Below are 17227 nucleotides of genomic sequence, written 5' to 3' on the forward strand. Positions count from 1 at the left end.
TCACTTGGTAGCCCAGGCTGGCCTCGAACTCACAGAGATCCGCCTGGCTCTGCCTCCCGAGTGCTGGGATTAAAGGCGTGCGCCACCCACCGCCCGGCCAGCCATTTTTTATTTTTAAATATATGTGTGTGGGTTTGTGCATGTGGACACGGGTGCCTAGAAATGCCAAAGGAAGGCTTTAGATTGCCCTAGGCCTGTGGTTATGAGTAGTTGTAAGTCACTTGATGTGGGTGCTGGGACCCAAACTTGGGTCCTCTGGAAGAGCAGTATGTGCTCTTAACCACTGAGCCATCTTTCCAGCCCCAGCATGAACTTTTTTTTTTTAAGTTGTGAATTGAGATAATAGAAATGTATTCCAGTAATAGTAGACCACTCATCTAGCCTTGGGAAGGCTTGGAGTCCATCTCTAGCAACACACACACACACACACACACACACACACACACACACACACACACACACACGGGCGTGTATTGAATCAAAAGCCATGGCAGCAGATCGGTGTTTCCTTCTTGAGTTTTCCAGGTATATAATTCTATTATCTCGAAGAAACTATTATTTTTACCATCTCTTTACCTGAACATATGTGTTGTTTGTGTTAATTAGCTTTTGTTAACCCTTTCAAAAATGGTAAATGGAAGTCAAGGTTATGAGTATCCTCCTTTGTATCTGGATCCAGTGGGCACTGCTTTCTGCTGGCTTATGGTCTGAGATTTGAAACTGGGAATAGTGGCAAACGTCTGTAATCTTAACATTTGGGAGACAGGACGATTGCTGCAAGGTCAAGGCTAGCCTGGGCTACATAGTGTATGTTAGGTTAGCCAAGGAATGCATAGCAAGTCCGTCCCCCCCCCCCCCCCCCCCCCCCCCCCCCCCCCGTCACCTGTTGGAGCCCATTTAGGTTTCCTAGTGGCTTTACCCAGCAGGTCTGCATAGAGAGGATGACTGGACCACGGGCCTGAGTGCCATGGTCTGCACTTGGCTGTGCTGGGGGAGGTCTTTTGCTCTACCCCTTGGCATTCCTTTAAAAACCCTTTGACAGAGACAGTCTGGGCCCCATGGATTAGGATCCAGGCCCTCTCGAGGCTATCCTGTGTTTTCTATCTGTTTCTTTCCCCTCTAAATTTCTATCTAATATTTCCTGCTGCTCCTGCTCAAGAGGACCCTGGGGGAAAGTGGGGGTAGGATGGCCCCCACACCCGCCAAACAAAGAATATGGATAAGCCAGGTGTGAAACTACATGCACACCTGTAATCCCACCTGGGAGTGAGAGGCAAGGGGATCAGAAGCTACATAGGAGATTTAAGGCCATCCTGAGCTACATGAGACGGTAAGAGAGAGAGAGAGAGAGAGAGAGAGAGAGAGAGAGAGAGAGAGAATATTTGAGCTGGGCATGGTGATACGGCATATGCCTGTCCTAGTATTTGAAAGGCCGAGGCAGGAGAATTGTGAGTTGGAGGCCATCTTGCGTTACATACTGACACTCTGCCTTTAAAAAAAAGTGAGCGGAGCTGGAGAGATGGCTGAATGGTTAAGAGCACTGGCTGCTCTTCCAGAGGACCAGGGTCTGATTCCCAGCGCCCACATGGCAGCTCATAACTGCCTGTAACTCTAGTTCCAAGGGATCTGATGCCCTCTTCTGGTCTCTGCAGGCACCAGGCACACATGTGGTACACAGACACATGCAGGCAAAACACCCATACACATAAAATTAAAAAATGGAAAATTTTTGTTCCTGTTTGAAGAAGACTTTAAAAAACTCATGAAGGCAGCTCGAGTTTTTCAAATACCTTCAGCATCTATATTATATATATATATATATATATATATATATATATATATATATATATTTTTTTTTATAGATTTATTTGTTTATTATGTATACAGTGTTCTGCCTGCATGTTTGCCTACAGGCCAGAAGAGGGCAACAGATCTCATTACAGATGGTTGTGAGCCACCATGCGGTTGCTGGGAATTGAACTCAGGACCTCTGGAAGAGCAGTCAGTGCTCTTAACCTCTGACCCATCTCTCCAGCCCTATTTTTATATTTTTTAAGAAAAAAATTTCATTCATTTTACACACCAAAGATCCCCCTCTTCCCTCCTCCCACCCCACCCAGCCTCCTCCTCCCAACCCACCCCCATTCCCCCCCACAAGAAGGCAAGGCCTCCCATGGGGAGGCACATTCAATAGAGGCAAGTCCAAGCCCCTCCCCTTCCCTCAAGGCTGCATGAGGTGTCCCATCATAGGTAGTGGGCTCCAAAAAGCCTGCTTATGCACCAGGGATGGAATCTGATTCTACCGCCAGGGGGTCCCCCAAGCAGATCAAGCTACACAATTGTCTTGCCAGCCTTCAGTATCTATTGATACCTTCAGCAATAATTGAACCTTGGCTTTCTTAGGATTGTGGACAGGTGTCTATCACATAATAGGGATGTGTCCATCGGGAGTTCTTTTTTTTTCCTTTTTACATCATTCCCCTTGAGTCTTGGGCTCACTTTCCTTGCTACCGATTAAAACTCTTAGGGGCTGGAGAGATGGCTCAGTGGTTAAGAGCACTGGCTGCTATTCCAGAGGTCCTGAGTTCAATTCCCAGCAACCACATGGTGGCTCACAACCATCTGTAATGAGATCTGGCGCCCTCTTCTGGCCTGCAGGGATACATGCAGGCAGAACACTGTATACATAATAAATAAATAAATCTTAAAAAAAACAAAACAAAACTCCAGTTCTGAGAAATCATTTCTTTCAGGCAAACCTTTTTTTTTTTTTTTTTTTTTTTTTTGAGGCGGGGTCTTATTCTGTAGCCTTGGCTGGCCTGGAGTTCCTGAAGTAGACCAGAATGGCCTTGGACTCACAAAGATCCATCCACCTGCTTGATTAGGTATACAACACCCAGCATCCTTGCCAGCAAACCTTTACGTGGAAGGATGGGATGGTAGTAGATGTCTTTCCAAACTGAGCTCTTTACCTTTCTACAAATAAAGCTCCCAATTTTGGGATATTTAATGTGCCATGTTTCATTTAACTACCACAACCCTATGAATGAGATGGACACTGCTACTTTCCACACCCACTCTCCTCTATCTCCTGCTTCATTGGAAGGCCGACTGGAATAGACCACATGAAATGGCCCTCTAGTATCCTAGGGAGGGCACACACTAGGAAGAGCTTGCTGACAGATGTGTGAAGGAGAAACTACATTCCCTGATGGCCCACCCCTAGCTTCTTAGGGCTGCTGTCTTACACAACTTCTCAGTCTGGTTCTCTCCAACTCCTACAAGCCTCAGCAAGCTGAATTCTGTCTCTCTCTACTGTAGCCACAGGCCACATCTTTGTATTTCCTTGACCAACTATCCTAATTTTAGTATGCTAACATTTTTTTTTTTTGAGACAGGGTTTCTTTGGTATCCTTGGCTGTCCTGGAACTCACTCTGTAGACCAGGCTGGCCTCAAACTCACAGAGATCCACCTGCCTCTGCCTCCCGAGTGCTGGGATTAAAGGTGTGCACCACCACTGCCCAGCTAATAGTACGCTAACTTTAAAAAATGTTTATTTCAGTTTATGTGTGTATGCCTTGACTGAGTGTATGTAAGTGTACTGTGTCTGTTCAGGAGCCTGTGGAAACTAGAAGAGGGTTGGATCCCCTGGAACTAGAGTTACAGGTAGTTGTGAACCAGCTGATATAGGGGATAGGAAAAAGAAATACAAAAAAATATAAATTGAAAAAGAGGTTTCCAGGGATCTGCTCTCATATTCATCTAGTCCAGAACGTTGTCCTTCTTTCTGCAAGTCTCCTTTTTAGTTTATACTCTTGCATTTATTTCCTTAATTGGGAGAGGTATGGGTACCCCAGCACACACGTAGAGGTCAGAGGACAACTTGCAGAAGTTGGTTCTCTGTTGTAGAATATTATTTTAAGGTGTGTTACTTTTGTTTATGTTGCATTTGTTTAACTCTGTGAAGCTGTGATACTGTGCCTGTGTAAAACACCTGATGGTCTAATAAAGAGCTGAATGGCCAATAGTAAGGCAGGAGAAAGGATAGGTGGGACTGGCAGGCAAAGAGAATATATAGAAGGAGAAATCTGAAAGGAAGAAGTAGCCAGAGAAGGAGGAGGACTCTAGGGACATCTAGCTATACAGCAAACCACGGAGTAAGAAACAAAGAAAGGTATACAGAAATAGAAAAAGAAAAACCCAGAGGCAAAAGGTAGATGGGATAACTTAAGGAAAGCTGGCAAGAAACAAGCCAAGCTAAGGCCAGGCATTTATAATTAAGTATAAGTCTCTGTGTGTGATTTATTTGGGAGCTGAGTGACAGGCCCCCCAAAAGAGTAAAAATAACCATCAACAGTTCTCTCCTTCCATCACGTGAGTCCTGGGGAACACCTTTATGCACTGAGTCATCTCACTCTCAGTGCAAGCTCCATTCATTAAAGACAATCCTTTGTTTTCTTTTTCAACATTATTGGTCCAAGGGTATGGTGGACACTACACAAGTTCCCATGACCATCAATCAAAAAAAATCTGCATACCCTTTAAGCATTCCTGTAATAATTACAGACTAATGCTCATTTAGGCCTTGATATTTTCATTTTCTGCTCAGTTCACTTCCACCTCAGTTTTCCTCTTACTACAGCTGGGGGAAAACAGGACCATCTGCTGGAAGAAACAGAGTCTTCCCAAAGCCATTTTTGGCTGCATAGCAAGTTTGAAAGCAGCCTGGGTTCCATAGACCCCTCTCTCCAAAACAACACCAACAAACCAGAAAGGGAGGGATCGAGGAAGGAAAGAAGGAAGGAAGTTTTTTGACTTCACCCATCTATGGACACACATTTTTCTTCGGTGTCCCTCCCAGTGGCTTCTTTGAGGTCTGGGTGATTAATAGAACCACAGCAGGTCCCATTTGAGGCCTCCCCCATTGCAAAGAAAGCCCAGTACCTAAACAAGCAGATTCTTGTTTGAAGCAGTAGCAGGGGTAGCTAGGAAAGCCTTAGCAGTCTCTCAGCGCTTTGCTGCAAGGTTCCTAAAGAGAATGTTTACAAATGCTGCCATAGCAACGATAGCACAACAATGGGAAACTAAGCCCATGTGCCCCTGTCAATAAAAGAGAAGAAAGCAAGAGGAGGGAAAGAGAACGCCTGTTCCACCTGCCATTTGACTTCAGTAACAGAAGTAAGCTGTGTGAGGTAAGCCTAGCTTCTTCCCGGGAGACAAGCTTGCAGGACTGCCTGGAGGACTGGTGATGTGACATTCCTCAGCCAAGAAGCACTGGACATTTGCATGCTGTGCAGGTCACTGCATCACATCAAGCTGTCTACTTTTTGCAATGGTATCAGGAAGGTATCAATGTTTCATATTATATTTGAATGAAGTAAAGCACAGAGGATGTCATGCAAATTGCCCGGAGCTGAAACTCAGAACTGTGGTGATAGATTGTGTACCCTAATAAAATTTGCGTGATCAGAGAACAGAACAAACCACTAGATTAAGCATAGATGCCAGGTAGTGGTGACGCACACCTTTAATCCTAGCATTTGGGAGGTAGAGATCTGTCTGGTTCTCTGTGAGTTCAAAGCTACCCTGGACTACATGAGATTGACTCAGTCTAGGAGAGAAAACAGAGCCAGGCAGTGGTGGCACACACCTTTAATCCTAGTACTTGAGATCTCATGCCTTTGCTTGGGAAGCACACATACCTTTAATCCCAGGAAGTGATGGCTGGGCAGAGAAAGGTATATAAGGTATATAAGGCATGAGGAGACAGGAACTAGAGGCTTTTTCGGGCTGAGGAGTCCTAGAGGTAAGACATGGCAGTGGCTTGTTCCTTTGTCTCTCCAATCTTCAGGCAAATTTTATGAGGGCACACAATATATCACCACACAGAACTGTCTGACATCATTGACTACAATCTCCCCTTCTCATGTGCACATTCTGAGGTTAGGACCTCTTTATATGCTTGACTATTCTGAAAGATGTCTTTTGTGCATTGAGGACAAGAGAGTAGAACAATGATTATCTGCACAGACTCAGAGACAGTTTGCTTTGTGCTTTTCTCTCTCCATTTCTTTCTTTCTTTCTTTTTTCTTTTTCAAGACAGGGTTTCTCTGTGTAACAGCTCTGGCTGTCATGGAACTCGCTTTGTAGACCAGGCTGGCCTCGAACTCAGAGATCCACCTGCCTCTGCCTCCCAAGTGCTGGGATTAAAGGATTGCACCACCACCACCCAGCTTTTCTCCATTTCTTGTCTACAAAATAAAGATGATCATGGCTTAGAATAGAAAGTTTTGTTCTTTGTTAGACAATGCCTTTCTATAGAGCCCATGCTGGCCTCAAACTCGAGATCCTCATGCCTCAGCCTCCTGAGTGCATCATTGTGCTCAATTTTGAATAGGTTTTCTTTTGTCCCTCCTTCTATCCTCTCTCTCAATCTCTCTCCCTCTCCTTCCATCCCCCCCCAAGCAGAGTCTCATATATTCCAGGCTGGATGCGAACTTGCTATGTAGCAGAGGATGGCCTCCTTCTGTCATCTTCTGAGTTATGGAATTACCAATGTGCATCGTCACACCGGGGCTTCAAGCATGGTAGGCAAGAATGCTGCCAATTGAGTTGCATCCTTAGCCCTGAATAAGTTGTTGGATTTGTTGTTTTTTTTTTGCTTTTATTTTATTTTTTTAAAGATTTATTTATTAATTATGTATACAATGTTCTGCCTGCGTGTATCCCTGCAGGTCAGAAGATGGCACCAGATCTCATTACAGATGGTTGTGAGCCACCATGTGGTTGCTGGGAATTGAACTCAGGACCTCTGGAAGAACAGCCAGTGCTCTTAACCTCTGAGCCATCTCTCCAGCCTCGTTTTGTTTGTTTTTGAGACCGGTTTTCACTATGTTAGCCCTGCCTGGCCTGGAACTTGCTATATAGACCAGGTTGGCCTCGAACTCACAGATATCTGCCTGCCTCTGCCTCCCAAAAGTTGCTTTTTTAAAAATGATAATTAAGCCCAATTATTCATACAAAGATTAAGAGCAGTGCCAGATACATCATATATTTTATTTATAATGGTTGATAATATTCCTAGTATCATTATTAATAATAGTGGTATGTTTATTATTTTATGTGTATAGGTGTTTTGCCTGAATGTATGTATGTGTACCACATGTGTGCTTCCTGTTCATGGATTCCAGGAGAATGTGCTAGAGCCCCTGGATTTGGAGTTACAGACTGTTGTGAGTTGCTGTGTGGGTGCTAGGAACGGAAACTGGGTCTTCTTCAAAAGCAATAAACACTCTCAACTGCTGAGCCATCTCTCCAACCCTATTGTAGTGATATTTTTAAAAATATTTTTATTAATGCACTGTAGATGTAATTCAGTGGTCTTATCAGAAAAGAAACACAGAGCCGATTCAGAGAAGAAAGCCAAGAGGTCAGAGCCAAGAGCCTCACCCTTCTTGATTCAGGGATCCTCCTCAGCCAAGAGAGCTCTCCGAAAAAGAGAGCCCTACTTCCTGTGTGTCTGTCTCTATAGTCTCCTTGTTCTGCCTTCTCATTGGTTGTAAACCCAATCATGTGACTGCCTCGTCACTGCCTGTATGTACTGCCCTCCAGGTCCTTAAAGGCGTACGCCACCACTGCCACGCACTTGCTATGGCTCTAATAGCTCTGACCCCAGGCAACTTTATTTATTAAAAATACCACCACAATGCACCCCAATTCCAGTCACCTCCCAGTCCCTCCATATCCTCTCCTCACCCCTGAAGTGGACCCCCCAAACAAAAATTAAAAAAAGTCAAACCAAAATATCAAATCAAAACAAGCAAACAAACAAAAACAAAAACACAACAAAAAATAAACAAACAACAACAACAAAAACCAACCAACCAAGCAACCAAACAAAACTCCATCTTTCCTGCCTCTCCAACACCTCTTCATTCGTCCCGGTGGCATTGGGAGCCAAGGTGCTGTCCAATCAGCTTTACTTGCAAATGTTTATTGCAATAAGTCATTGGTCAGGTTCAAGGCCTCTGGTTTCTGGTACACCGTCATCACTGGATCCTCAGCGAAACTCTTCTTGAATATCCTGCGGCTGCTCCAAGTCACAGAGATCCCGTGGCTATCGTTCCACAGGACCAGTGCCTTCACGAGCTCCAGCAGGTCCTAGATGGGGTAGATGTTAGGGTGGGCCAACCCCAGGCCTGACTGTGGGCTTGGGTGGTAGTTGAGCTAGTCATTCCAGGCCACCAGGCGAGGGGCGGAGCCAGCTCCCCTACACTCAAGCCATCAGGGTCATCATGAGGGTTGGGGCCAGCACTTGCTGAAGTGTCTAATGAGGGGCAGGGTCAGCTTTCCCAGGGCCTGCGAAGGGCAGAGTCTACTCAGCACGGTCCTCTGATTCCATCACACATGGTTTCCATGGCCCCTTGAGGCAACATGGGCCACAGACATCAACACAGACCCCAGCTGCAGTAGGACCACGGAATAGACATGGCCCTTGGCAGCAGCTTGGGGCTAGATGACATCTTGGCTCCTGGCTGAAGCACTTTCGTATAATCCTCGGTGGCAACACAGACTGGCTGCAGTGGGACCACAGACCTAGACATGGTCCTCAGCATCAGCTGGGTCTGGATGTCACCATTGCCCCAGGTGGCAGTGCAGGCCACTCAGATTGGCACAGTCCCAGTGGCATTGTGGCCCATGATCTCAGACATCCTCATGGCCTTCAATGGTAACAAGAACCTTGGATATCAACATAGACCCTGGCTGCAGTAGGGCCACAGACCCAGACATGGCCCTCAGCAGCAGCTCTGGCCTGAATGTCACCATGGCTTTGGGTAGCAGTGCAGGCCACTCAGATCTGCATGGCACCAGTTGCAGCATGTCTCTCAGCCACCAACATGAACTCAGGTGGCTGACCTGACCCCGGGCATCCACATGGCCCTGGGTGGCAACATGGGCCATGAACTTCAACACAGATGCTGGGTGCAGTAGGACCGTGGACCCAGACATGGTCCTCAGCAGCAGCCTGGGTCTGGATGTCATCATGGCCCCAGGTGATGGCGTGGGCCACAGACTGGCATGGCCCCTGTGGCAGCTTGGCCCTCAGAAACCAACACAGTTCCAGGTGGCAGACCAGACCCCAGAAATCTACAGGGTCCTCAATAGCAACAGGAGCCACGGACATCAACATAGACCCTGGCTTCAGTAGGGTCACAGACCCAGACATGGCCCCCAGCTGAAGCCCTGGCCCGGAGGTCACCATGGCCCCAGGTAGTAGCACAGGCCACTCTGATCTATATGTCTCTGGCTGCAGCATGGCCCCTAGACTACAACAAGGCCACAGGTTGTGTCCCAGATCCAGGGCTTCCTCATGGCCCCTGGTTGCCACATAGGACACGGACTTCAACACAGACCCTGGCTGCCATTGGACCATGGACCCAGACATGGTCTTCTGCAGCAGCTCAGGTCTGGATGTCATCATGGCCCCAGGTGGCAGTGCAGGCCACCCAGATCAGCATGGCCCCAGGGGTAGCTCCATCTTTGGACACCATCATGGTTCCAGGTGGTGGTCCAGACCCTGTGAATCTGCATGGCCCTCATGGCAACAGGAGCCGTGAACATCAACACAGACCCTGGCTGCAGTAGGGCCATTAGCTTGAGCCTGGATGACACCATGGCCCTGGGTGGCAGCATAGGCCACCAAGATCTGCATGGCTCTGGTAGCAGCACAGTTCTTGGACACCTTCATGGACACCAGTGGCAGTGCCCCAGATACTGGGAATTCTTGTGGCCTTTGGTGGCAACATGGATGGCCACACAGACCCTGGCTGTGGTAGGACTGTGGAACCAGACATGGCTCTTAGCAGCAGCCTGGGCCTGGACATCACCATGTGAAGCATTTATTTAATTATTCTTTATCAATAAAAATTCAGGAGTCTGGTATCAGGGTAAGAACCTGAATGATTAGAGAAGTGACTGAGAATTGAGCAGCTCCTCTTCAGTTTCATAATGCAATGGTGTGGTAAATTCTACTCCATAAACTCCTCTGTCTGTGTGTGAATATTTTTCTTAGTTTCATTAGTAGGTCTTTCTAAGGATTGTATCTTACTAGTCATTTTTTTGTATTTGTTACGGATATCAAACAGCTTTTTTTAAGGAAAAAACATGAATTACCAAACTGATAATGATTATAATTGACATATCAATCTCAGCTGATTATCCCTTCACTTAATTTTTCCATTTTCAAACCATCCATTATGGAACCATACAGAGACCTAACTCCCTGCATCGTAATATTGTTACTTCCCCTTTTTGTCTAAATAAAAAGAGGTTTTAGCTCTAACACAGTAAAACTATACACAATAAGAACAATTATCAGGTAAGAATTACACTTACAATGTCCAGTCCATTTGCATTTGGCAAATTCAGAGAAAATACTGTTATCTATTCTAGCTTGGTGAGTCCAAAGTTTTCTGCCTAATTTACTTTGTATCCTAACTTGTATTATCAACCCAAAACTATTTTTTTTAGACCTCAAAACATTTTCTTAGATAAACAATTTACACTTTTATGTCTCTCAACCTTATACACTTTACACTTCTTTTGTGAGTTTCTTTTCTGAATTTGGTAACAAGGAAAACTATAACTATTTAGTCTTCAACTCTATCAGAGACCCGAGAAGGAAATAATATTACCTAGTTAAACAGGAGTGCAAAAAGCGACTTCCAAAAAATGTGAGAAATGACACAAACAGCTGGCTGCCTGGACAGTCACCCAAGGTTCCTCTGCAACGTTGGGGCATCCATCTTCGGCCTACAGGCCTAGCATATCTGATAGACTTATCTGTGAAGTAGGAATTTTGAAGGACTGTCATGCCTTGTCTTGGCAAAATTCAGCAGTTGCTTTCTTTTGTGTCCTATTTGTCCAGTTTGGACAGCATACTGTCAGCAGTAGAGGCAACAGCAGTTTCTTGTCCAGTGGCTAACTTTTGCCACAAAAAAAAGCAAACTCCATATGGAGGTTCTTCAATGCCCATCATCTTCTCTGAAGTAGATTGATGCTGCCAGGAGCAGACATGTCTCATTGTTATGAAAAGTCTTATGTTATTAAAACATCTTAAATGTTATATTCTGTAGGTATCTGAAATGTTTGAAGACCACCTATCTATTTAAATATATTTCTATTTGACCTTGAAAACATGACTACAAGTTTGATTGTAATGGGGAACTAATTACTAACCTGCATTTCTTTATTATCCTAAATAGTTAGTAATAATAACTTCCAAGGACTAGAAATTTACATTATATTTTTAAATTAGCTGCATAGGTACAATACCTTAAACAAGAGTACAAACATATGTACAATATGTTCTAAGAAAAATAACCTTAAATTATGCTCTGGCATTTACCTGCGAGAAGGTGAAATCTGTCTGTACACAAGGCATGGTGCCTCGAAATTCCATGGGATTCTTCTTCCCTATTCTAAGGGAAGCTGCCACTGTTTCTGGCAGGGCAGGCCAAGCTAAGTCTATGTCCCACTGGATCTCAAGGACTGTTGTACATGCCCTGCAAGAAGCCCACACCCACACTCTAAACTATGTGTTTAGATGTATCTTAAGTTTCTTCAGAGTGCTTCTATTTCTCTCTCAACCATATATCAAAATATCTTTATTAAACCCCAACTTTACTTCATAAAAAGGAAAAATTACTTTAGTTTTTTTAAAATTTTTATTAGGCATTACATAACATGCGCATAGTATATAATATGCTGCATTTGCCTTCTAGCAGGAATAGGTGACCATAGCTGAGTAATTTTTTTTCATCAGCCAGGAAAATGCTTCCTTAGTCAATATTCTCCAAGCCCTGTAAAACAGTTTGAAAAGGAGAATGTGAGAATTCTGTTCCCATAAAAAATTGTACCATACTACTTATTTCCAGTGTCACAGAATGGCATTCTGTTATTAAAGCAAGTGATTTCACATCCCACATTTCTCTAACTGCAACAATATAAACTGAATTGGTTTTCATAATCACTAAATAAAGACCTTTGAGACAATGTCTCACTCCATAGTCCTGGGTGACTTCAAAGTCTGGCTTTTTCTTTTTTCTTTTTTTTGGACAAGGTCTCATGTAATCCAAGTTCATCTTAAACTCCCTATGTACCCAAAGGTAAACTCCTGATCCTCCTGCCTCCATGTCCCAAATACTAGGATGGTAGGGTGCGAACTATACCTGGTTCACTTCATTTTCTGACAGCAGCAAACACACACACACACACGCACGCACACACACACGCACGCACGCACGCACGCGCGCGCGCCTTTTCTTCACCCTAACTGGAATTACAGTGAAGCAACTATTCACTTCCTAGATCCTCATACATAGGCCCCTCCATGAATTAGAGGACAAAACACTAAACTATCTCACAAAACAGCACCAAACAGAGGTAGGCCGATCTGAGAGTTCAAGGCCAGCTTGGTCTACATAACAGGTTCCAGTCAAGGCAAGGCTAAATATTGAGACCCTGCCTAAAAAAATAAATAAAAACAGCAAACAAGCAAGTAAATAAATGGGAAAGTGTCCTGTACATGCACATTCATGAGAAGTGTACCCACACATGTACAAATGCACACTACACACACATAAAACACACCAACGAAGATCATTATATGTATAAAAACTGCATATTTCACTAGTAAAAAAAACCATGCAAATTAAATAAGTACTGTATGAACTTAGGCAAGGCATTACCAGAACCCACCACCATCTTTCAGTCATCTTACCCTGGACTCATAGTAGCGATTGACTCCAGAGACACGTCTATCTCTTTCTATCAAATACCACTGGTAACGAAGTCGGACAACTCTTTTTTCCTTCAAATAAAGGACAATGCAGTTTATAAATATGAGCGACTCAATAAAAAGATAAATGTACAATTTTTCTTAAATGACAAACTAGGGGCTGAAGAGATGGCTCAGTGGTTAAGAGCACTTGCTATTCCTGGGTACTCAATTGGCTTCTCAGCACAACAATTTTTACTTTGTTTGCGGGGGGGGGGGGGGGGGGGGGGGGGGGGGGACACGGGGGGGGGGGGGGGGACGGGACGGGACGGGACTCAGAACTGCCTTTAACTCCATTCCAGGGGAGACTGCATAGCCTCTTCCACTCTCCATGGTGCACACAGACAAAAGCAGACACACATACATGTAAATAACAATAAATTTTTACAAAAAGAAATGACTCACTAGAAAAACAGAATCATCGTTGAAATAAAAGCTAAGTGGACAACACAAATCTCCTAAATAAAACCAGACCATTAATATTTAGGATTAAATTGGTAACTGACTTCTTACACTTTTTTTTTTTTTGGAGACAAGAACTCACTTTAGTCCACCAGGCTTTCCTGGACTCACTATATAGCCCTAGGTTGACCTCCAGTCACCATCAATCTCCCTGCCTCAGCTTCCTGAGTGCTATGATTACAGGGCAGAGCCACCAAGCCCAGCTCTGTTTTATTTTGCTGGTGAGCCACTGAGATGGCTCAGCAAGTAAAGGTGCTTGCTGCCAAGCCTGAAGACTTGAATTAGATCCTTGGTACCACAAGGTAGAAGGAGACAACTGATGCCTGCACGTTGTCCTTAGATTTCTGAAAGCTTGCACACACTAAATAAGAATTTAACTTTTATAAGTGAAAAAAAAAAAATGGCAGCTGGGCATGGTAGCTCATGTCTGTAATGCCAACACTCTGGAGGTAATAGCAGGAGGATCCACAAATTCAAGGCCAAGCAAGCCATGCCATACAGAATGAGAAAAATGAAGGAAAGGAAAAAAAAAGATCTAGCTGTTGCTTTGGGACCCTAAGAAACAATAAAGGTAGATTACACCGGAAAGAAAATTACAACACCAAAACAAAAATCAAATTACAATCTGACAGTACTCTAAAGCCGCTGGAGAGGCCCAGGAGAGGGAAAATGAAAGTCATGATGTGAGTTCCTTAAGGCTTGCAAATTCAGTGGGAGGTTTAAAAGGGAGGCAGGATTAATTAAGGATACAGAACACATAGCTACAGAAATGTGAGTGTGAGAAATTAAACCAACAGGGGGAAGGCTTCAGATGGGTTATCGGGTAAAGGCCCTTGCCCTAAGCCTGAGGACCTGAGTTGTATTCCCTGGACCCACATGGTGGAAGGAGAAATGCAATTCTGGCACGTTGAAGTTCTGATCTCCACAGGTGCGCCTTGACACGCCTGCACCCACATACACACACACAAACACGTAAAAATAAAAATGACCAGGGGTGGAGAGACTGCTTAAGTGCCTGTTGCTCCTGCAGAGGACTTAAGTCCGATTCCTGGCACCCACTTCTGGTTCCTCCTAACCTCCCGTAACTCCAGATCTCAGGGACCCGGTGCCCTCTTCTGATCTCCGCAGGCGCCTACACTCACGTGCACAAACACACCCACCAAATCAATTAAACGATTTCCACGAGGAGATGATGATGGGAGGAAGGGACACGAGTAAACACCTCTCTCCTCAGCCTAGGAATTAGGGCCCGGCTCTTGTAATCTACCTTGCTAACTGCCGAATGGAAATTTTGCCGTTGGGGCCACTTTTCCTCAACCAAAAACTAGCTATGTTTTGTTAAAGTAAAATGTGGAATCCGCAAGTCTCCGCTTTCAGGCAACACTAAGAGGAGGACCCACTTACAAGTCCTTACCCTCACAGAACGGCTGCGCATCCAAACGGCCACCGTACCCCCACCATCCCTAGAACACTGGTCCGCAGAGCCCAACCGCGGCCGAGTAGGCCGCCTTACCTTGCCCCCGTTGGTGAACTTGTGGATGTACGCAGTGGACACCCCAGGAATGGCCAAGCACACGCCCATGATGGCGAGGCCAGGGAGAATCTCGAACCACATCTCCTCACCGCTACTCACGCTCCAAACCGCAACCGACTCCTCAGAGGTGACCGGGTTTCACCTCCCTTCCGGTAGCAGGCAGGAGGGGCGGTGCCCTGGATGACTCAGGAGGAAGCAACGGCAGCCGCAGGGGCTCAAAAGAGACTGGCGTTCTCCGTCTGGCAATCGTAACCAGGCAGTATCCTGGCCGTCTCTTTTTCTCCGGTCCGAATCACCGCCGCAGAGAATAAGAAGTGTGACAGCGCGAAGAGGTCCGGTACGCCGCGGCAGTTTCAGAGCTTTGGTGATCTCAAATGGCGGAGCAACTTTCTCCAGGGAATTCGGCTGGCCAGGTATGCACCTTTCTTTTCAAAAAGCCTGGGCGGAAAGGGGCGGCGGGCCGCCGAAAGCGCCGGCTCTGTGATGCCGAGTCCGGGGACAGCAGCAGCAGCAGCGACGAAGGCAGCGCTGTGGTCCGACCTGAGAAGAAGCAGGCGACCCACAATCCGATGATCCAGAAGACGCGTGGCAGCGGTAAACAGAAGGCGAACTATGGCGACTTGAGTAGCGAGGACGAGAATGAACAGGAGGGTCTCGGCGTGGTCTATAAGTCGACCCGTTCGGCAAAACCCGTGGGGCCCGAGGATATGGGGGCGACAGCTGTGTACGAACTGGACACTGAGAAGGAGCGCGATGCACAATCCATCTTTGAACGGAGCCAGAAGATCCAGGAGGAGCTGAGGGGCAAGGAAGATGACAAGATCTATCGGGGAATCAATAATTATCAGAAATACGTGAAGCCCAAAGATACATCCATGGGCAATGCCTCCTCCGGGATGGTGAGGAAAGGCCCCATCCGAGCTCCCGAGCATCTACGTGCCACTGTGCGCTGGGATTACCAGCCCGACATCTGCAAGGACTACAAGGAGACTGGATTCTGCGGCTTCGGGGACAGCTGCAAATTCCTCCATGACCGTTCAGATTACAAGCACGGGTGGCAGATCGAACGTGAGCTTGATGAGGGTCGCTATGGTGTCTATGAGGACGAAAACTACGAAGTGGGAAGCGATGATGAGGAAATACCATTCAAGTGTTTCATCTGTCGCCAGACCTTCCAAAACCCAGTTGTCACCAAGTGTAGACATTATTTCTGTGAGAAATGTGCACTGCAGCATTTCCGCACCACCTCTCGTTGCTATGTCTGTGACCAGCAGACCAATGGCGTCTTCAATCCAGCGAAAGAATTGATTGCTAAACTGGGAAAGCATCGAGCTGAAGCAGAGGGAGGTGCTTCTGATTTCTTAGAAGACCCTGAGGAGGAGAGTCCAGTTCCCATTATTTAGATTTTCCATAATTCCCAGTCTCAAAATAAATATTTTGTTGTTTCTTAAAATCTTTTGGAATCTTTCTTTCTTTTTCTTTCTTTCTTTTTTTTTTTTTTTTTTAAGGGAAGTGGCAGAGAAGGCAGGTGATGGAGTAGGGGCCCGGATGAAAAGCTTCAAGATAGGTATTATCTGGATTTTTTCTAGCCTTCAAATAAATACTTCACGGGTGAGTATTTTCAGAGGCCCGTGTCACAAGTTGTGTGGATGGGAGGAGTTCATGAAAAAAGGTAAGATTTACTTGAGGGAACCAAAGTTTTGAGGAAGTCAAGAACTGGCCCTATTTATCATATCACATTTCTATATTACTTAATAATTTAGAAATTGATGAATTACGTTTCAGAGCAAGTGCTGTTTTAAAATGCACATTTGGAGGGTTTGAGTTGGTCCTTGATCTGTTTGAGAGTGTTCCTTGCAATCTTTGGAAAATGGTCCATGCTTTCTTTGAAGCACCTATAGGTAACTCCCATTTTCACAGATGATGGTATATGATAGATACTGTCCAATATGATAGATACTAGCCTCATGTAGCTGTCAAGTGCTTGAAATGTGCAGATAGCCACTGAATTGGATGCTGCACTTAACTGAATTTGTGAACTTGGAGATGGTTGTTGCTAGAGTTTTTCTGCCTGGCCCACAGTCAGGGCAAATCTCTCTCACCCGCCAGTCCCAAGCCGCTCAAACCTGATCAAGTAAACACAGAGACTTATTTTGGTTACAAACTGTATGGCCGTGGCAGGCTTCTTGTTAACTGTTCTTACAGCTTAAATTAATCCATTTCTATTAATCTATACCTTGCCACGTGGCTTGTGGCTTACCGGTACTTTACATCTTCCTTGTCCTGATGGCGGCTGGCAGTGTCTCCCCTCCCAGCTTCCTGTTCTCTCAATTTTCCTCTCTGTTAGTCCCGCCTATACTTCCTGCCTGGCCACTGCCAATCAGTGATTTAT

At 45.4% G+C, this 17227-nt stretch overlaps 2 protein-coding genes across 2 annotated transcripts; one reads left to right on the plus strand and one right to left on the minus strand.

The window, feature by feature from the left end:
• Positions 1–11708: 11708 nt before the first annotated feature.
• Ndufa1 (NADH:ubiquinone oxidoreductase subunit A1) lies at positions 11709–15031 on the minus strand. Its single transcript, XM_052738218.1, has 3 exons — positions 14815–15031; positions 12783–12872; positions 11709–11862 (listed from the first exon to the last, which is right to left on the minus strand). The coding sequence occupies exons 1-3, from the start codon at positions 14914–14916 to the stop codon at positions 11842–11844; spliced, it is 213 nt and encodes a 70-aa protein (XP_052594178.1). The 5' UTR covers positions 14917–15031; the 3' UTR covers positions 11709–11841.
• A 178-nt stretch (positions 15032–15209) lies between these two features.
• Rnf113a (ring finger protein 113A) lies at positions 15210–16279 on the plus strand. Its single transcript, XM_052738215.1, has one exon. It carries the CDS (start codon positions 15210–15212, stop codon positions 16236–16238), a length of 1029 nt encoding a protein of 342 aa, XP_052594175.1. The 3' UTR covers positions 16239–16279.
• Positions 16280–17227: the final 948 nt, after the last annotated feature.

Source organism: Peromyscus californicus, unplaced genomic scaffold (assembly GCF_007827085.1).
Source record: "Peromyscus californicus insignis strain IS unplaced genomic scaffold, ASM782708v3 Scaffold_10__1_contigs__length_136768540, whole genome shotgun sequence".
NCBI classification, from domain to species: Eukaryota; Metazoa; Chordata; class Mammalia; order Rodentia; family Cricetidae; genus Peromyscus; species Peromyscus californicus.

Bases quoted from the DNA above. Each gene is read 5' to 3' on its own strand.
- Ndufa1 (XM_052738218.1), bottom strand. From the start codon at position 14,916: ATGTGGTTCGAGATTCTCCCTGGCCTCGCCATCATGGGCGTGTGCTTG. The intron at 12,873-14,814 runs GTAAGGCGGCCT...CTTTATTTGAAG, and splicing joins AGTTCACCAACGGGGGCAAG to GAAAAAAGAGTTGTCCGACT. The intron at 11,863-12,782 runs GTAAGATGACTG...ACTGTTTTACAG, and splicing joins ATCGCTACTATGAGTCCAGG to GGCTTGGAGAATATTGACTA.
- Rnf113a (XM_052738215.1), top strand. From the start codon at position 15,210: ATGGCGGAGCAACTTTCTCCAGGGAATTCGGCTGGCCAGGTATGCACC.